We start from the raw sequence: 22,691 nt of genomic DNA on the forward strand, positions 1-22,691 counted from the left end.
CATGTCCAAGATCATCTAACATTCTGTGTATAAAAAACAGTGTGTATGGAACATTAAATATAATGTTCAATTAGTATCAGTATACTTCACTAGAAATTGTTTGAATCAAATCACCACTAAATTTGATTTTCAATATGAATTAATTTTAGAAAAAGTATAATGCTCTAATTCTCAAGCATATTTTTTCTTCAAAAACCAACTGTATTCTGTGTTATTTCTTAAAATGCCCTAATACTTCAGCATTGAGTTTTTAAGAGACTAATTGTATTTTGCATTATTTCTTATAAAGCTGTGATTCTAAATCATGTTGTTAACAAATTAGCTGTATTTTGCATTATTTCTTATAATGATGTGATTCTAAATCATGTTTTAACAAATTAGCTGTATTTTGCATTATTTCTTATAATGATGCAATTCTAAATCATGTTTAACAAATTAGCTGTATTTTGCATTATTTCTTATAATGATGTGATTCTAAATCATGTTTTTAACAAATTAGCTGTATTTTGCATTATTTCTTATAATGCTAATTTGTTAAAAAGTAAGTAATTTTTGCACCAGTTGTCAATCTCCTTCAAGCCATATTATATGTATAAATAGTAAGCGGCTACATAAATGTTATCAGCACACATAAAGCTAACATCAATAACTTCTTGCCATATGTTTATGCAAAATCATAAATTCTAAAATAATTTGATTAATGTTACACCTGTGACAAGGGGTTAATTGTTAAAAAAATTTTCTCACCAAAAAATAAGACAAATATGTAAAAATAGCATCAACAATTCAATATGACTGTAACAGATATATGTTTTTGAATTTATAATAAATATTATTTTATGATTTTCAAACTTGGCAAGTTAAGCTAAGTTAACACTTTCCAGTTCCGGCATTCCAGGTATTATCCAGTAAAAATGGTGACATCAAACTTTGGAAAATTATTTGTGACCACAATTTTCCTGAAAAAGTAAAATTATAACTGAAATGTTGAGATTTGAAGTTTTTAACATGCAAGTTTTATTAAAATTTGTTTTGGATGAAGTAATTAAAAGAAAATCGAAATTGTCAGCTTAATTTTCAATTTTTGGCCTTCTGTTGGAATTATTATCGAGATAGTGGTAGATGTTAATTTTCCCACCCGTGCAAATACAACTGGTCCATGGACAAATCTAACCAACAAATCTGTAGCTTCTACAATCATTGCAAGCTTTTTTCTAGCTTAAATAGTTTAAAAACAGTGAACTTTAGAAGTTGTTGATGTCAAGAACTGTAAAATCAAACTAACCACATTTATGTTTGTAACATTTTTATATTTCTGATGCTGGCAAAATCACAAATATGTCATTTGGAACATGGAATTGTTTTTTATTCTTGCAATATATTTACTATAAATATTCCTTTCTTCTTTAAACAGTTGCACATGAATGTAAAAAGTTTGAAAAGATTTCAATTTGCCTAGGCAAGTCTTGAGGCAGAGCAGGACTTCTTATCATTTAGTTATAGTATTATATTATTTGTAATCCATGGAAAAGTAGTAAATTAACTTAATGAGATTCCCTTTATGTATATTTTACTGAAGTAATTTTCATGGCAGTTAATTTTCTGTTTAAAAAAACTCAGACCATTGATCAATGCTAGGATCATATTTTGCCTTCAGTCAAAGGTAAGAGACTACATCTTTTTGAATATGTTACCTAAATTAGCAATAGGAGATTATGTTTTATATGTGAAGTGGGATAAATACTATGTATTTGTACTATTTTTATTGCACTATTATTAGGTCTACTATAGTATATGTATCAACAGTTGCATGAATAGCAGTACAGTAAATAGCTATGCTATGTAGTGGTTTTGATTGTATTATAAATCCTAAGCTGATAAAAAATATCAAACTCATATTTCAAAAGGCATTACAAATATCATCGCAAGTGTTTGATAAACCTGTGTTTCAGATTTGGAGATGTTTGTTAGTCATTAATAAAAGGCCAAAGGTGAAATAATGGTGAACACCACACTTTAAAGGGTTAAACAATTAACAAACATAATGCATGTTGCTTACTTCCTAGAAGTGTATGTAAGAAATTTATGAGAAAGAAGACAGAAAAGAAAGTTTGTTTGTTTTGTTAAATTATGTGCAAAGCTATACTGGGACTATTTCAATAGGCCATCCCTAATTCTGAAGTGATAGACTAAAGGGAAGGCAGCTAGTCAACACCACTCATCACCAACTCTTGGCCTATTCTTGTCACACCAACAAATGGGATTTGCCTCTTTAAAACATACCCTTCGACCCAAAATGCAAGGAACCTTTTTTTTTTTTTCAATAGAAATGGGATGCAAACCATGGAAACTCAGATTGACAGTCCAACACACTAACCACTAGGCATCATTTGGCCCCAGGAAAGAAAGATAAATGAGAGTATATTTTAATTATTTCTTTTTGATATATTTTATGTTTAAATGTATATACACAAAATTTTACAGAACAATAAAATTTAAACTGCTTGGTTTAATTTTTTTACAAAATATTTCATAAATATGTTTGTTTATATTTCAGACTTAAAATAATGTGTAAAACAAATGAGATGGGAAAAAAAGGAAAGTGAAGATTTGTTAAGTAAATCGATTTTGTATTAATATTATATTACGTGAGTAACTTTTTTTTTTAAATATGTGGAAGTGAAAGAGAAAATGATTGAGTGTAAAGAGTTCAAGGCCCATTTGCATTTTCTACATAAAAAAAGGTATTCAAAAGTTATGCTAGATATTATCATGAAATACTAGGTAAAACATCATGCAGATTTCAATCTCTGATCCACCTTTCCATGGATCACTATACAAGTGCTTCATACAACAGAAAAACACCCAGACAAACAAAGAGCAAATTGCCAGAGCATGCCTTAATTATCTAATCTATTAGTAAGAGCAAGCACAAATTTCAAAGTATTAAATTTAACATTATTCTCTGTTTATGTTTCTTTATGCTTTAAATTTACTTCTTTCTGGGTAATTGTTGACTATATAAAGGTGAAAATAATTTGCTAAAACAGTTGAAATTTTACAAGTGTGATGTATCTGTGTAGAACATTTGTTGATTGTACAGAGAATAAAAATTTCCTGTTTTGAGGAACATACACAGCTTGTTCATCCAGCTCTGATCCAATATGTCGACTCATAGTTTTTAGTGTGCCAGTACTTTCTTGGATGCGATCTAGTTCTTCATCCTGATTCTGGATAACCATCTGGTTGTTAAGAAACAAAAAACATTAAGAATGTATTATGTAGGATTAAGTTATTTTCTAAACTTTAATCCTTTCTCATCCTAATGAGTCAATAAGACTAACCCAGCAGTCATGATAATATTATATTCATACTTTATAGCAAAATTAAATTATACAATGATTTAGTTATCATAAGGAAAATAAGATCTTTCACATAAACTTTCATTTTAAATTTGATTTTTAATTTTCAATACCAAAGGGAAAACAAATCTTCATTATTCACCACTCCTACCAAAAAACGTTTTGTTTTTCTTATGTGGTAAATTACATTTATTTTGGAAGTGATCACAATCTTCATTAACATTAATCCTGCCCAAGTCACTAAATTATTCTCTTGTACTATTCAGCAGAAAAGCTGTTTAAAATACTAAAAATACATACAATTCACACATTCTACATATTCTCCAAATCCTATACAAGTATAGGTTCACTGCAGTGAGTAAAAGACAATCCAAAACACCATATATATATATACACTGTAAGAAGCCTGGATTTCTTCTTTCAATTTGCCTTCATCCAGGGTTACTGATTATGGGTGGCATTCCCAAAAATCAGTACGACTGAACAAAAAGTGGTGAATCAAAAGCTACATAGGGCTTCACATTTACTTTTGGTATTTTAAACAGCTTGAATTATTCAGAAGAATAAACAAACAGCATCATTGCTTCATATTCTTCTATAATTACAAATGCACTATGGTAAATAAAAGACAATTCAAAACATCATACATGTTTTGTTCAACTGTTATAATTAATTGCAACTGTAATTACAGTCTAAAAACCTAAAGGTAGTTAAAATTTCATAAACCACTTTTAACATTTAAAACAAGCATTACTATTCAACACATTTCATCTCTTATAAAATGTTACTGAATTATAAGTACCGTGGTACTCTTTAGTTATTATAAGTATCGCGGTACTCTTTAGTTATTATAAGTACCGTGGTACTCTTTAGTTATTATAAGTACCATGGTACCCTTTAGTTATTATAAGTACCATGGTACCCTTTAGTTATTATAAGTATTGCGGTACTCTTTAGTTATTATAAGTACCATGGTACTCTTTAGTTATTATAAGTATCGCGGTACTCTTTAGTTATTATAAGTACCATGGTACCCTTTAGTTATCATAAGTATTGCGGTACTCTTTAGTTATTATAAGTACCATGGTACTCTTTAGTTATTATAAGTATCGCGGTACTCTTTAGTTATTATAAGTCCCGTGGTACTCTTTAGTTATTATAAGTATTGCGGTACTCTTTAGTTATTATAAGTATTGCGGTACTCTTTAGTTATTATAAGTATTGCGGTACTCTTTAGTTATTATAAGTACCATGGTACTCTTTAGTTATTATAAGTATCGCGGTACTCTTTAGTTATTATAAGTCCCATGGTACTCTTTAGTTATTATAAGTCCCGTGGTACTCTTTAGTTATTATAAGTACCATTGTACTCTTTAGTTATTATAAGTACCGTGGTACTCTTTAGTTATTATAAGTACCGTGGTACTCTTTAGTTATTATAAGTACCGTGGTACTCTTTAGCTCTAATATTACGTTTAAAGTATGGTTGTTATAATTTGGTATGTATAAGAGCAATATTCTTTATTCTTTTTGAAAAATTTTCAATATTTTAATATGCTTTCTTACTAAAATAATGGTATTGTCTCTTAATCTAATGGACAACCCAGAAAACATTACTTAGATATTAGAAGTACTTCTATCCTAATTGCTATAAAAAAAAATCTCCCCTCATTCATCATTCTTACTTTTGATATTTTTAAATGATCCCAATTATCTGCCTTTTGTTTTTGAGTATTCAGTCAATTACTATAATATGCATTGTGTCCCATATCAAAGTCTGAATATGAAAATTACAAAATACACAAAAGATAACACACATGAAAAATTAATAGATACAACCTGTTGTTGTAGGTGGTTTTCATCAATAAATCGTTGATTGAGGTTTTCGGCTGGATTTTCTAGTCGTGTATACTTGACATTACTATTCCCTGAGCTAAGAAGACCCTGGTTAGGGGAATAGATATATATTTATCATGACTAAAAAAAAACAAATGTACCAACGACTACAATGGTGGTGAAGATAAAACAAACATTTGCTAATAAAAACACCTATCATCAGTAGAAAAGGTTTAGAATAGTTTGCACATAATTAGAATGTGAAAAGTGAAATAATACACAAGTTTTTATTCGAGGCAATACACTCAATACACTGAAAATACCTATATCATTATTTTTTACTTCAATATTTTTATACAGTGTGCATTTTTATTAAATGCAAATGTATATGCTTTTAACAATATTTTGAGCATCACAAGAAGAACTAGCTTCCAAGGCAACATGTAGGTTTAATAAATGATGGAAAAAAGTAATATTTCACAAGTACCTGATTTTAACCATGAGTTTGATTATCATGTTATGAAAGATCTAATATGATTAGCTTAAAGGATACAGGTTTCAAATCTATCACCAGTCATTAATAAGATTCATCTGAAGGAAAAAATAATTTAAAAAATGTTTTCTCTGTATTACTCAGTATTATAACTTTCAAAAACTATTATTAGTTTAAGTTAGGTTAGTTTTCAAATTATTTTGAGTTTCAAGTATAAATTCAGTATGAAAAAGACTACACAATTTTTAGTGGATTTCCAATTGAACATCAGTTGTAATTATGCCAGCCATTAAAATATCATGGATACTAAGTATTTCTGTTTGCAAAAGAATGTTACTGAATCCAACAATACATACCAAAGGTTAACAAGTATGTGAGCTTATCTCTGAGCATATTTTCTTTATTCTTAGAGCTTGACTGTAGGTAATGTTTCATTTAGTGTGAAAGGGGTGAAGGTATTGTGGTCTGTCTGTAGGTTTTTTGTAAAAGTCAGTGTGTAAAATTCCGTCTTTTAGAAAAACAGTGATGTCAAGAAAGTTAATCTGGATAGGCGAGTAATCACAGGTAAACTTGATTGTTTTGTGAAAGGAGTTTGCATGTGAGATAAATTGTTTAAGTGATTTAAGACCGGCTGTCCAAATGAAAAATATGTCATCTATGTAACGTTTCCACGTACTGCATGATCAATCACAAAACTAAAAATGTGTCGATACCACTACAGAATAAAATGTCTTTTATATTCATTATTAATACATTACCATTTGTTTATTGTGTTTATTTACACTGGAGCAGCATTCTCATTTCATGCTGTGAGAGCTCTGTGTGTTTAGTCTCATGTCATGCTATTCAAATTCTGCATGTTTTCTGGAGTGACATCACACAAGTCATGCTGCATTAAAATAGCATAACAGCTAGTGCATGCACAGAAGTTCAACATCAAAACATACAGGTAACATGCTTTGCTTCACTTGATTTGGTGATTTTTTTTTTCATATTCAATATTATAAAAAAATTTGTAAAGAAAGACTGTTGGCTGGGTTTCATCTACAAATAGGGTGAGTAAACTTTCTCTGTATTTTATTGTTTTTTTCTGGAGGTATTTTACATTAATAAGCTGTTACTGCATGACATACTTGAAAACCCACCACTGGTCTTTAGCTTTATAAGACATTTCTCTATGGTTCAAGCCAACTTACAGTCTTCAAAATTCAATTAAAAGCTAGTAAAAATAATTTTACTCATAGATGTTATAAGATACCATTTTATTTAATTATTTGCTGTAAAACTTGGTAAACATTTTAAATTGTCAGTTTATAAAATAAAAATATATCACAATATACAGTGGTCCTTCTTGAAACCTTAAAATATGAAATTAAAAGTGAAATTAACATTAATATGGGAATCTAAGAAATAATTAAATTTGGTTCTTACAAACAGAATAACTGAACCCAACAAAAAATACCTGTCGCAGTTTCTTTTCTTTAGATTTGTTGTCCATAACTTTGTTGCTCATCATCTGGAATTTAACAACAACAAAAAAGAACACATGACTATTCAAGTAACAATGCCTATAAATCATCATAGAGATATTATACTTAATTAAAAAATGTGTAGCTAGAAGACCAAAATATTATAATATCTTGCTTTAATTCAGGTCAATGTTACACAAATAAAATTGTACTATTGTAACATGTACAGCATATCCATTTATATCAGCACTAGAACTGTAACTACTTTTTCTTTCATTGAAACATAAAAAATTAGCCTTTAACATCTCTCAGATTTAAGTTACATTAAAACAGTTTTCCAAAATCGAATAAACATTTATCTATCAAGAGAAAAATCATAAACAAATAAGTTTACACAAAATTCTGTTCAAACTATTCATATGTGCCTGTCTTAATTTAGAAAAAAATTAATTTGGCAAAAGATTAGGATAACACTCATCTTTGATCTATTCCTGTAATGTAATAATCAATAACCCTAGATGTGAAACAAAGTCTCCTCTTCATTTGTCTGGTTTTTAATCAAACAATTTGAACCTAATTTTCTATAAAACCATATTAAAATAACACCCATAGCACATGTTTAACTTAAAAAACCCATTTTTTTTTATCTCTAACTTCAAAAATTGTGATTTAAAATAACACAAATACAGGAATGTAAATTATTAATTTTCTTTAATGTAATAGCCCCTGGTTAGTAGACATTAGAAATGTACCAGCCCAAACTCAGCATTACAGGACTAAAAATAATACAATTGACGTAGACATAAATCTCGGGGCATATTACCTGGTCTACATTTGCGACAAACTGGTATTACTGACCTACTGAAAATACTATAATTTAATTCAGAATATATAAAAACAAGATCTATTAATAGGTTATCCAGTTTACATACACAATAAAACCAAAACAGCCACGCTGTCCTACCACAGAAAGAGATCAGGGAGTTCCAAGTAGTTGTTTACTCAAATATGGCCATTTCTTCTCGTATCAATAAAACTTTGCATTAAACAACAACTATTGTACTTCAAGTGAAAAATAATCATGTAGCTTAGCACAAGTTATCATTATTTAACTAAATAACTGGACATTTTAATTTACACTTCAGTAAATGAATCACACAGTGTTTGCATATAAGGCTTACAATGGATTAGCCTATCATTAATAAACATGCTAACGATCTTACAAATATTTCAGTAACAGTAGATATTTAATGAGAAAACATCAACAGGTTGCATTTTTGTACTTTGTTATAATTAAACATATGGTTGGATTTTGCACAGATTTCAGAGTAGCTCAATATCAAAATCTGGTAGTCCCAGGCATCAGACTAATGGTGTTTTACATCCATGTCACAGCAATTGCTTAACAAAGCACTACATACTAACAATTACAAATTTAATAATAAATAAACTGTACTGTTTTGGTCATTCAATCCAGTTTAAGTCTACTGATGAATAGACTCTCCTTTATACATAGTTCCTGTTCCCTATTGGCCTGCGTGTGAATTATAAGTTGTCTTCTACTTACGAGTTCATTACATGTATTCATGGGATGCTTCTTGATGCTTTAAAATGATGTATATTGTAAAGTTAACATTTTCCTAAACTGAAAATGTAGTTCCAAATAAATACTCACCCCCTCTCATAAAAACCTTTCTTGATTAGTACTGCCCTCCCTTCTTTCAACACAAATTTTTTGCTTGCCACTAGTCTTGTAACTCCTATCACATCCAGCCCATGGTAGGAACAGGGAACCCAGCCTTACATGTGCAGGAAGTTGTGTTTCATCCAGCTTCAACAAACTCCAGATAAACTGGGAAAAAACATCCAGCAGATGGTAGGAAGATGAAGAGAGACTCCAATGTGGGGTGTATCTCCAGTACAAAACCTGGTGGCATTGTCAATTTATCATCCAGTCCACAGTAGGAGGAGGATACCAACCAAACACGTGAAGACTTATGTGGCTGGATCATCTCAAACCAACACATGACCCAGCCAGTGATCGATATCCAGAGGATGGTTGGAAGAAGGAATATCTCAGCAAAAGAGGCAAACTGCAATAACTAGATATATGGTGGCATGCTACAACCAACACCTGGCAGGAACTGGAATTGTAAATCAGGTCCACAGTAGGAAGGGAGTCATGCCATTGACACAAGCAGAATTCCACCACCCTACTCTCAACTGAGAGATCCGCCACCCCAGTGGCTAAGAACTAGTAAGTGGCAAGGGCTCCCATACTCCACTAGAAGGAGGGAACAAATGCACTGTAGAGTCTGGAGGCCTGCAGCACTGGAGACAATGCAATGGGTGACCTCAATACCCTATTTTGAAAAGCAAAGCTACTATGTGGATGGACACGATCAACCAACACCTGGCAGCATCTGGAATTGTACATCAGGTCCACAGTAGGAAGAGACTTAATGTCACAGAGCATCAGGGATGAGCAGTAATCCCTGTCTGCTTTACCCATGAAGTCTATGAGTGTATGGTCTGGGACGAACATACTGAGGATGCAAAAGCCCACAAAATATACATACTACTTGTCCTTCAGAACACCCCATCTCAACTGTATGAGTGAAACAAACTTGTGGTTTGTCAGAATTATTGATATCTACACCAGATGACAAGAGAATGGAGTAAAACAACAACACCTGACGGCATCTGGAATTGTACATCAGGTACATGGTAGGAAGCACCTTGACATTATGGTCATCTAGCATGCTCATAGGACATACACAGCAGATTTGAGACTAAGTATATCTGGTCAGGCATCACTCACCACAGAGCAGGATCCATAACTTATGAGCAAGAGGCTCCTGTAAAGGAAAAGAAAAAATAAGTACTTATTAGTCAGAAAGAAACAGAAGTGTGTAAAATGGCAACTGGAAGTAAGCGGAAACCCACAAAGCAAAAACAGCCACATGATGGACGTAGTGAGCCATAAAGGTGTGCAGGGTAGTCCACAGACCTGCGCTGATGATATCCTCCAAAGAAAGATGGAAATGGGCAGCCAGGGACATGGTCAGGTGACGAATTTGATGAGAAAAGACCCAAAAAAGGCAACAATCATCCTGAGAAAAGAATACGCTAGGAGAATGACCTGACAAATCCAACCAGTAAGAGCTGGGGGAAAGATCACGTGAACCAGCAGGGTTCCATGGGAATAAATAAATGTACACGGGAACCACAAAAGGGATCAAAGCATGTCAGATACCATCAGAGGGCTCTGACTGGACATAGAAGGTTATCTGGATCCAAATGAGTATAAAGATGGGACATGAAAGGGAGAGAAATGGGAAAAGAGCAGAATTACCCTCCCAGGCAGCTGAAGTCTTGGGTAGAAAGGAACACACAGGATGGCTGGAACAAACAAGCATCAATCACAAAAATCATCAGAAAGACAATGACCAAGTGAGGAATGATTGGACAAAAAGAATGGTAACCCTGGTGTAGAGGCCAAGAGTGGTATGCAGTCCACTTATGCTGATAAACTGCCAAAGAGGATGGGAGAACAGGATGGGAAATCAAAGAGGGAACACACCTAGAAAAGCCGGACTTTCTGGTGAGGGACCAGAAAAAAGTCGCGTGTGAAGATGGAGTGGAGGTAGGCAAAGATGACATGCTAGAGTGGGGTTGACAAAGGAGTGTGTGAGACAAAGGTAGAGGAACAGGTGGTAACACCAACAGCTGTTGTAGAAGCAGAAATCATGTCTGAGCCAGCTAATATGGTGCCACCAACAGAACCAGACAAGGAGTGGTCTAAACTATCTGAAGGACATGATGGAGAAGCCGATTAGGAGGACAAACATATAAGTAACTGTTCATCCAACTCTGACTGACAGCATCCAACACATCTGCTTGTGTATGAGGAACAGGTGACCAAAAACGGGAAAGTTTGGAGTTGAGAGGAGATGTAAAGGTGTCCAAATCGATGATACCCCAACAAGCACACAACTACCGAAAAACAACAGGATCCAAAGACCACTCTGTCTGTAGAATCATGTTGGTTGGGATAACTGATCTGCTACCAGATTCTTAGCACCCGGAATATAACATTCAAATTCCTGGGTGGCCATAAGCCCAATATAGGAGATCCAATTTCAAAAAACAAAAGTCCCTTGACCCGGGACCTCCTTGCCTGAAGATGTTGGACACTACTGTTGAATTGTCTGTGCAACATCATTCAAAGAGACAGCATGAAGTGTAGAACAGGCCACTGAATAGCAAGAAGCTCCAAGATATTGAAATAGAGAATGGATTCTGGAAGAGTCCACCTTCCTGATGCTCTGTAAAAAAGTGACAATCTGGACAGAGCAGAGGAAGAGGAACCCCCATGGTAGTATTGGTCCAATCCAGGCAAAGTCCATAAGTAATGGAGAGGGAAGGGTTAGTGGAGCCTCCAAGGGATCTTGAACAAAGCTTCAATGGTTGATTAAGGCTCATTGTAGATGAGGGCATTATCAAGGGGAATGAACTCCTTGAGAGAACCCCACATTCTCAAAAGAGATAGAACCTCTCGTGCAGAAAGAGAAGAGGAGACCTTGTAAAATATCCATTCTATATCTTGCAAGCAAAGTGGAGAAGGCTGGGCCAGACTCAAAAGTGAATTGAAAAACATATCCAGATGAATCAGAAACTGGGTAGATGTGAGAAATGACTTCTCTACCTTGATGAGCCAACCAACCCAGGCAGCTTCCCGAAGAAGAAACCAAATATATACCAAAGTATGCTTACGAGGATGCCAGCAGTAGCCAGTCATCCATGTAATGATGGAAATGAAGGCCCCGGGAATGAAGCAGTCAAGCAAATAACCAAACATCTCAGCAAAACATAGGGGGTCAAGGCTAGGACATACGGAATAGCCTGAAATTGAAACACACCCATGGTGAACAAATTTAAAGAAATGTCGAGATGCTAGAGAGATGAGAATGTGCAGATAAGCATACGACACATCAACCTTCGTGATCCACAGATCTGGAGTGAAAACTCAACAGAGAGTTAAGTACAACTACATGGTGTGAACTTGGGAAAGATGAGGAAGCGATTCAGAGACAACCAATCAATCACTGGGCATCAGTCTCCTGTCTTTTTCAGAACAACAAATAGGTGAGAATAAAATCCTGGACGAGAAGGATCTCCTCGTTTGATAGCACCCTTTAGAATTAAATCCTGAACTGCCTCTGACAAATACTGGCATGAAATGGGATCCCAAAGCAAGGGAAAGAAATAAAATGGGGAAACAATGGTGGGGAATACAGAAAACGGAGAGCCAGACCTGAGGAAACCACTTTCAAAATCCATGAATCAATTGTAAAAATTCTCCAAACATGGGTGAAGTGAAATAGCCTGGTCCCAATCTGCGTACCAAGTCATCAACACTGAGTGCCCTGAAGACAATGACAGGCAACCAAACGATTGCAGAAAGTTGAAGAATGACCAACTGGGACTAGCAAAGCAGCAAAAGGAGGAGGGCAGGACATTGAAACAGGAACAGGAGGTTGGGACAAACGAGATGCCAAAGAATAAATGGGGTGATTCAACTCTGGACTCGAAACTGTTGGGAAGACAGGAAATTTTAGGTTGGGAAAAGGATACCAAGGTATTAGGGTCCGAACCCCACAAAGGAATAAGAATGTCCAAACATGAGTCTAATAAAACATAACTGTCCAATCGACATGAGGAACGAGGTATACTAACTCCCAATATCAACTGTTCTCCAAAACAACTAGCTGGAACCCCAATACCTGGTGAAGATGGAAAAACCAGATTTTGACCCAGAGCTTCATCACCAAGGAGGGTAGGGGTAGAATCATAGGAAACAGCAGATACAGACAAAATCAAACATATACATTAAGTCAACAGAGTGATGAAGGCCCAGTCAGTTCCCTCAAAACAACATGTGGCTGAGAAGCATAATCAGAAGGGGGGAAAAAGGCTATCGAAATTCTTGTCCTCCCTGTGAGACACAACAGGAGCAGGCAAGACAGGATACTCCTCATGTGGTGGTGAATGTGGAATAAAATGAGAAAATAACTGTGAGCCTGACCCTAAAGATGTGGTCAGTAATCCTACCTTAGCAGTTGTAATTACTTATAGCTGTGAGTACATACTTTCAAAGTATAAACTCAAACTAGGGAAAACAGAGTTACAAGAAAAAATGATCTAGAAAAAATAACACTACAGTTAATGATTCCAAAATTCATGAGCAAAAACAAACACATCTTAACAGTGAGATTGCTATTCGAGAAATGATTAACAGGTGCATTATTAAAGAGGGCACTAGTTATGATAGGATTGCTGCATGGTCATTCAGATATAGACATGGAGAAAGAAGTGGGAGTTACAAGGCTAGTGGCAAGTGAAAATTTTGTGCCAATAGAGGGCAGTACTAATAAAAGTAAAATATTGTATTGGAATTTGCATGTTCTTGTATTTGAACTTTTAACAACTTAGTGGTGACTCCTGTATAACCTATAGAACATTCATATTCATTTACCACATCAGAAGTTTTGAATATAGGTATCCTATCCATATACCTGAAGAAATACTGTAATCTATATGAAGGTGTGAAACACATCACAACTCAACTTGAGGATATGCATGATGACATACACTGTGCAACTGATTCCTAATACAAAAGCATGTTTACCTGTATATGGTAGGACTAAAGAAATTTTTTGCTTAGAAACATTGCAATTAGGTTATGTAGAAAGACTATTATTCAAATATTCTTGAATGCCATGATTTATAATGGCTATTAGAAAGTCATTTTCAGTACACACTTAAGGAATGTAATGAGCTCAAAAGCAGAGGAAAATTTAAAATCCCCATAAAGGAACTGCATATAAAAGAAAGTCTATTGATCAACAGACTTAAAGGGATTAAACAAGCAGTACAGATTGTTTATTTAGTTAAAACAATGTCAGAATATGTTTTAAGTTGGGAAAGTTAAAAAACTTAATTCAATATACATTAATTAACCTTTATTTCTTCTCTTGTTTGCGTTATAAAGATTTTTCTCTTGTTAATTTCAGTCTCATCTATCTTGAACTTTTTAGGATTTTTTTCAACAATACCTAAGATAAATGTCAAGGAAATAAAAGATACAATTTCATCATCAGAACATCTATGACAGTAATAAGTAAAAGTATTTTTTACTAAAATATTTATAAATCACTAGAATGTCAATATTATTCTTTCTCAAAAAATGGTTACAGTAACAATTATTTGAAATAATCAGTCTGCCATGTGACATAAGCAACATCTTCCGTAAGACCTTCTAACTTTTTCCTATGGATATAAGAATCAGAAAATTGAAATAATGATATATATGTACTTTTCTTCTACCTGGAGATGAAAATAATCCCATATCAATTTTTCAAAGAAACAATTGTGAAAATAGTTTATTTCTTTTTTGTGTTAGATTTGTGAGAAAATTACCACCTTTTCCATCAAATCATATTCATATATTTATCATCATCATCATAAATTCATTAAATACTGTTATTACACAACTCACTGATGATACTTCAAAACAGTATTGAAGAGAATCCTTTAGATAATGCATTAAAAATATAGAAATGTAGATTTTAAAATGTCAAGTTTCAACTTTTTATCCACCTTAGCAACTATATGTATTACAAATGTATATGCTCCAAATTTTATACAACACAAGTGACTAATTTTGGAATTAAAATATATTAAGCTGTTGTTCTACTAACTTAAGTATTAAAACCTCGTCTGAATGTAATGGGAAAATTCTAATACAAATGAAACTAAGAATATGCACCACTGCTGAACATTAAATGCAAAATTTTATTCATAAAAAGTGGAACTTTTGGAACCCAATCAGCAAAGGACATTATGAAATGTCCAAAACCAAAACATGTTAAAAGAGGATTTAGAACCTGAGGTTCAATGAATGATTGAAATAGCATAATTATAACTTGGCCTTGATGATTCAAGTTGATCAAAGTGTGAAACAGGTGACAATAAGCAATAAAGAAAAAACATCAATAACCCAAAAATATCCAAAATCAGCACCTGAATGACTTAGAGACCAGAAACAACCACCATAAAAAATTCTTTGACAAGAACACATCATAAAGAATTCAAATCATATTTAAACCACAAACAGAGCCATGCATACAAGGTGCTAAATATATATCCTAACAAAAAGCCTGTTACAACAACACATCATTAACCCTTTCGTGACAGGTACTCCCCTTTGAACTCTTTTCTGCACAAGTCACTGTGTTACATTCAAAATTTAATTAAATGAAATTAACATTACAATGTATGTTATGATTCGAAGTTTTAACTCCTTTATTTCAAAAGAAACATTTAAAAAAAATATTAAACTTCAAATGATGATGATGATGATGCATCATCTTTTGTCAAATTTAATGGTGAGAATTGTAAGACTAGGGGACACAAAGACCAAGACAAAATGAATGTTGTAGGAAAACTTAACAAGGAGGCAATGGAGTTTTATAGAACATATCATGACAAAATTAAAGATTGAAAACATCATTATGACAGGAAAAATCTAAAGAAAGAAAAGTAAAGGAAGACATAGACAGACACTACTATCAACAGATTCCAAGGAACTAGAAATTACCAATACAGAAATGACAAGGGCAACGGGAGACAGGGATCAGTGGAGACCATGCTCACCAATACCCTTGATGGGCATGATACCTAGAATGAGAGGGGGGACACAAATATAAATCTTTGCAAGAAAGAAAGCATCTTTAGCTAAGACAGCTATATTTTTAAACAGGGTAGTTGGCTTCTAGAATGGACTGCCATAAAATGTGGTAGATACAGTTAATTTAAAGGTAAGCTTCATAAATATTTGGTTGATTAAGGCTGGCTTTGAGGTGTTTTTTTAATTTAGTGGATAAGACAGCCTAGATGGACCAAAAATACACTTATTGTTCTTTCATGTCATGTTAATCAGAACCATTGATTCATCTATTTCATTTATGTAAGCCAAAAAGAGAAATGGACTTAATACTGAGCTCCAAAATACTGCACTTGTGACCGGTTATGGTTACGAGGTCGGTCCCAGGGACCGAGCCCGTGTCGAAAGAGTTAAACGTTATAGTTTACATACTAATAACATTTAATATTTTAAGTGTATCTTTACAAAATTTTGTAGACTTATAGTAAACATAAAAATCAGATTTTATAATGAAGTATTTTTACTTAAAAAAAAATTTGTCCATGAAAATATTGATTCTTCTTTTTTAACTAGTCTGAGTGCAAAGTGATTTTCATGTCAAAATTAAAAATACTTTTCGTCATCTAAAAAATCTCAAATTTCCTTTGCATAATACCTAAAACCTCCTAAATGATTTTCAAACGTTATTTTTCACTAAATTCTTATAGTTTTTATGTTATTTTCTCTATCTTATCTCAAAACCGTATCGGTCAATTCGACCAACCTTGTAACTACCGAAAAAAAAAATCAAAATAAACCTAAATTAACCTTCTTTTCTTTCTAGAATGACTTCAAATTGTAACCTGAAATTACATTCGTTTATCCTAAGTAGCTCTAAGTTTATAACATTATACATCTATTTATGATTAACTTTTAATGTTTTATTGCCCTTCTAACTGTGTCTAACTGCTATTCCCGCCATAAAAGTTATAAATCGTTTGGGGAATGTGCAGCTCACATTGCGCTATCTAATTACATTACCCATGAGCTGCTCGCATGCGTGCCTTGTGAACCATTTTAGTTATATTATTATTACTTATTTTACCTAATCTAGTCTTAAATAACTTTAAAAGATTCCTATTTTTAGATTTTAGTTACTTTTATAATAATAAATAAAGAATAAATATGAAAAACAAGGAATAAAGTACTTACCCAATGTTCTTTTTTTCTTGCCCTCGATTGTTGAGGAGAGTTAAGCCTTATTTTATATAGTGATTATAGTAAAGCAGTAAACAATTTTTATTTAATTAAATAATATACCAAAGAATATAGACATGCAAAAAGTAGACAAATTCACTTACCTCTTAAAATTTTCCTGGCTTTCTAACAATGCGACAAAAGCCGTTACAAATTCTTCCAAGCTAGTCGTTAACTTTTCCATGGGAATGAATCTTGTACTGTGGGTGAAGTTAACAATATTTTGTTCAGAATACAACGTTATACAATAAGCCACTTGATAGATGAAAACCTTGACTTTCTATTGGTTATAAATAATATATAATGAAATGTAAGAGAGAACTATCAACCAATTGTGAAAAAGAGGATGTGATATGTGGGTGTGGCAGGAGGGGTCTGATTTTCTCTTTGATAGCTGGGTAACAAAACAAAGTTGAAGGCCATAAAAATTATGGTCTGTTTGAGCAATAACGATTTTATAGATAGCATTTTATGTTTAATTTCATACATTTTCAAGGGGTGATGGATAAAATAGGGATGATGACATGCTAAGACAAAATTTGTCATATGTGTAACACTAGTGGAAATTCAGTTTTTTTATATATTTCCTTTTAGAATTAAGAACGTAAAACTTGTATACTATTAAAATATGGATCATTATTTAAGATTTTATGCTATTCTAATTGACATAACATAAACAAAAAGTAATTTAATATAATTTTCAATGTAAGACACAAACCTTGCGTCATGCGCAATAAAAGGTACCTGTGCCTATAGGGTTAAATCTATAAAGTAACAAATACATATTTATTATTACTCAAAGCATCTATATGCAAAGAAAAGCCAAAAACTATGGTTTTTATCATTAAATGAAGATATAACCTAAAGATGCTTTGCGGGCTTGACGGCATAACCAGGTTTCATTTGCCCGAGCCCCTGGGCAGTTGCCTCCCCCTCATCGGCGGGCCTGGCTTTTATGTTAATAGGATGATATGTAAGAACTAGAGGAATGCCATCTTTGTTCTCTCTCGAGTTCTATCAAATAGATGATTTATTAGGTTTATTGGCTGCTCTCAAGGCAGCATTGGATATTGCAAATTTGGGGTTGTCTCTTCTATTGAAAAATTGATCATTTCTTGTGTTTTGGTGGTAAAACTTCAACATTGCTGCATAACCTCTGTAGTTTTAGAAATTGAAAGTAAGGGATGTAGTTTTTACTGTTGTATGGATGAGAAGAATGAAAATGAAAATAGGAATGAGAGTCAGTTATTTTATAATATATAGTAGAAGCAATGCAGCTCTTTCTAAGATAAAGTATGATAATTAGAAATGGAAGTTTTACACTTGAAATTGTATAATTGAATTGGATTGCAAGGTGAAAATATGTGGCATGCTATGAATCTTTTTTATAGGTTTTCTTTGCACATTGAAGCTATATGAACAGCATAATCTATATATGTGGGATATATATAGGGTGTTTCCCAGGTTTACTGATTAAAAAAATTGTTTTCCAACATAACCAACAAACAAATTTGCAAATGATGATCCCATTTTTGTATCCATAGTGAGACCAGAGCTTTATTTATAGTAGTTGCGACTGAAGGAAAACATGGTCGGAATTAAGACCAGTTCAGTTGGATGGAGAAGTGTGTTTATATTGTATAAGAGGATTTTTTGTTTTTGTGTGGTGTAAAAAGTATTTCAGTGCATCATCTGTCCTTCATCCGGAAGAATTGAAGTGTGAAGAGACTAGATATTTGGGGTAAAAATGTAGTTATAGGCTTGAAAATATAATCTTTGCATTTTAATTCTACTTGTTTCTGTAATTTTTTGATGACCCCTATTCCCCTTTTCAAATTAACACTTTCTAATTATCTTGTTATAATGTCAACAAAAGTAGGTTTTTTTTCAAGCTTATTATTGTTAATATATTTTCAGATATTTATACTGGTCAGAGTGGTCTACAGACACTGGGCCTTTAGTTGACTCGTACTCTTTTAGAGGGAAGATTGAACGTGCTTATATGGATGGATCTCACCGAGAGGTTTTTGTAAAGGAGGACATTCAGTGGCCAAATGGTCTAACAGTAGATTATATTGGCAAGAAGTTGTACTGGTGTGATGCATTTTTTCATACCATTGAAAGAATCAGTTTAGATGGGTTAAAAAAAGAGGTAGGAATTTTTGAATAAAAACATTTTGCAAAATTCATGGTAAGAGATACAAGATCATTACATATTATAGGTTGTTTGTTAGTATTTGAAAGTATACTGCATGACCAAAGAATACTAAGGTAAATATATGTAATATTAGTTAAGGTAAGTAATGGTTATGCAGTTGTTTTTTTTCCATCACATGATGATTGTTTTATTAAGCATCGGATGACACCAGTAATGGAAACGCTTAGAGGCTCCATCTGTTTCGCTTCATGCATAATTATTATTATTATTATAGTTTTAATTTAGTACAATTATATCCTGTTTCAGAGACTCGTAGATAATTTTTCACACATCGTTGCTACAGTCTCATATCTTAACAAAACAAAAGTACCTTCATTTATGCATGATATGGGTAATTTGATATATATATAAACTATATAAATTATAAGGATAGTTGCTGTGTTTTTGCAGGGTTTTATGATGTTTTTAAATAATGCAATGAAAAATAATGCTGTGAGAAAAGTTTTTGGCATTTTCTACAGTTGTATGTAGTCAATGTTGTTGCAAAAAAACAAAAATTGTATCAACACTATATTATAACAATATAATTTAATGAATAATGCTACAGAAAAATGTATTAAACTAAATAACAAATGTAGTATCTTCTTTTATGTGGTCTTTGATCTTCCATTAAGCTTTACAATGGATTAATTTTTGTAATAAGCTGGCCAGCTTCATCTTGCTTCTCTAAGTAATTTAGATATATGGAGTTCCAATATTTTTTCTTTCTTTCTGTCTTTATATATAATTTCAAGACAGTCGAGAGAAAATATTGTATTTTATGATTTGACTGTATCTGTTGATGTTCTGCATTTGCATTCATTACTAATGATTAGAGGAATATGAAGAGATAACTTTGAAAATTAAGAATCAATCAATTTTGCCATTTTAGAATGTTGCTTCCAGTTTTATCTTATGATTGCTAACTTGTTTCATGTTAGTTTCAAGCTAGCTTGCTACTGCAAGAACACTTAGTTTATAGTTATGCATTGAATATTATATTTAGTGTTAAAAGTAAAAACACATACACTATTTTTTTGTTGCTGTACTTTATTGATTGAATAATTCAGCTATACATCATTGTATAAATATTGAAACTAATATGTTAATTCTAAATTGCCATTGCTGTGGGTTTTTTTTTTGGTTAATAACATTTTATGAAGAAATTTTTCTTCACATTAAGTGAATCATTTTATGCCTAATTCTAGAAACTATATGAAGGGGATGGTGTGGATCGACCTTACGGAATTGCTCGCCAGGGTGACTTTATTTATTGGACAGAATTTCACAGAGGACTCATACTGAGGTTAGACCTGAAAAATAAGACAATTATTACGTTAGCCACGGAGAATATCCCATTGTTTGAATTGGTTCTTTATGATAATGACACTCAGATTGGTAAGTTGAAAACCTCTTATTCCTTAAGTACTACATCTGAGTTGTGTTGATGATTATGTAATAAAACTGCATTTATAAAACCCTTTACATCCTGTACATTGACTAGCAGTTGAAAAAATGTAACAAATAGGACAGTTGTGGATGTACCTTTATTTATAGAACATGAGTTAATAAATAACTTTTGAACTGTTCTATTAGAATTATTAAGTAATGCAAAACAATCGAAATATATGTCCATGTATTTTATTTGCTACCATTAGTGGCTTATAAAAAAAATTTTAAGTATTATTGAAATATATCTGACCTTAATAATTAACTTTAGCTTATGAATTATATTTATTTTTGGTTTAATGTCTTTGGTGTGTTAATGAGTAATAATCAAAGTTATTAAAAGTTTTATAAAATGTTGTGTATATTAATTAGATTGCTGTAGAGATGTTTATAAAGTAATTATTTTTTTTTTGATATCATCTGATGTTATATAAAAAAAACATAACATAGAGTGGAAAATATGTAATTTGCAGTAGGAGTCTTTATGGTTGGAAATAACTGCCACACCATCACTAAATGCTGCATAATTTTTTTCATTTGGAATTAAAGGTGCAAATGATAGAAAAATTCCCTCTTATGTTTGTTTTGAGTTGATTTAGTACAATAAGGACACACCACATCACATTGCAAGAAATATTCTCAACTATTTTTTGAAAAGTACAGTTTATTGTAGTTGTCAAGTAAAAGAAAAACTGAAATTTTAAAGATAAATGAATGAAAAGATCTGTGGTAGCAGTATAATGAAAATTATAGATATGAGAAAAACTTGCATGATGCTTTGAAGCTTATTATTCAGATTTCCAATACTTTGTTTTGTCTTAGGCATTTTGCTTATAAATGTGTGAAAAGATTTATTATGCATTTTTTGTAGTAGTAATTACATACACTTAGTGCAGATGTGATTTTGAAAGTTAGCACATGTGCCACAACAGGCTGCTTAATTGATGAGTAAGATGTAAATTTTTTGTATGATTAGAAAATTCTGCTAAATTTACAAGAAATTTCTATATGTATCATTATAGTACTTATACTATTTTTCGGTACTAAATTGTTGGTAATTCTAGTAGTTATGCACTGGGAAATAGAACCAGTCAAAATATAATTAATTGAAAATACAAGATACAAAATATAATGAGAATGCTTTCAGTTCAAGAATTGTTTTTGAAACATCTTTTGGTCAAATAAATATTTTAAAAAGTTATGTATCAATATCTCAAGCAGTATTCAGTATTAAAAAATTAAAATTAGAATTGTTCTATATTTGATTTGATATTTTTAATTCAGTGTTTGTAAGTGAATAATAATAGAAGGATAGTTTTAAAATAAACAATTAGAGTATTTCATACTTATATCATACTGGGAAAATAATGGCTACAAAACAGAAGTTAAGATGTTATTAGTAAATGTATTGCTCATCTTTGTAGGAAAGAATGAATGTTCAGACAACAAAAGAGGTTGTGAAGACTTGTGCCTGGTAACCCCCAAATCTCCAGTGTGTGCTTGTAGAGATGGCTTTGTGTTATCAAGTGATATGAAGTCCTGTAAAGGTATCCCATTTTTTTAAAATTCCCTTAAGGATTTTATGGGTTTCAGATAATTTTTCTTTTAACAAACAAAACAAGTAAAAGAACTTTGTAATTTTATTCTAGATGAACCTGAGTTGAACATCTTTAAGGTTTTTTCTTTAGAATTAACTATTATTCAGTTACACCACTAGATGGCAGCAATGGATGAATATGTTATGCTGCCCTTATGGTATATGGTCCACTATAAAGATGAAGCTTATGCATAGTTCTTTCTCTTTTGCAGTAGGAATCTCCCATGTGGAATACATTTAAATCATTCTTCCAATTAGAATTCCTATGTTGTTATGAATCTTTTTTAGCAATTGGTCAAGCTAATATTGTACAGTAGGATGCAT

General features: G+C 32.3%; 1 protein-coding gene and 1 long non-coding RNA gene across 2 annotated transcripts in view; one reads left to right on the forward strand and one right to left on the reverse strand.

Moving 5' to 3' along the window:
* The window catches only part of LOC106466344 (low-density lipoprotein receptor-related protein 1-like), a 98,445-nt gene that overhangs the window by 40,428 nt on the left and 35,326 nt on the right, over window positions 1-22,691 (forward strand). The window contains exons 10-12 of the mRNA XM_013926618.2: window positions 19,042-19,276; window positions 20,530-20,719; window positions 22,195-22,317. Of these exons, the coding sequence (XP_013782072.2) occupies window positions 19,042-19,276; window positions 20,530-20,719; window positions 22,195-22,317 (548 nt within the window). The remainder of the gene's footprint in view (window positions 1-19,041; window positions 19,277-20,529; window positions 20,720-22,194; window positions 22,318-22,691) is intronic.
* LOC111087504 lies at window positions 5,313-14,221 on the reverse strand. Its single transcript, XR_002612175.1, has 3 exons — window positions 14,184-14,221; window positions 7,154-7,207; window positions 5,313-5,789 (listed from the first exon to the last, which is right to left on the reverse strand). It is a non-coding gene; the product is annotated as an uncharacterized LOC111087504 (long non-coding RNA).

This window comes from Limulus polyphemus, unplaced genomic scaffold (genome assembly GCF_000517525.1).
Source record: "Limulus polyphemus unplaced genomic scaffold, Limulus_polyphemus-2.1.2 Scaffold2230, whole genome shotgun sequence".
Classification (NCBI taxonomy): Eukaryota; Metazoa; Arthropoda; class Merostomata; order Xiphosura; family Limulidae; genus Limulus; species Limulus polyphemus.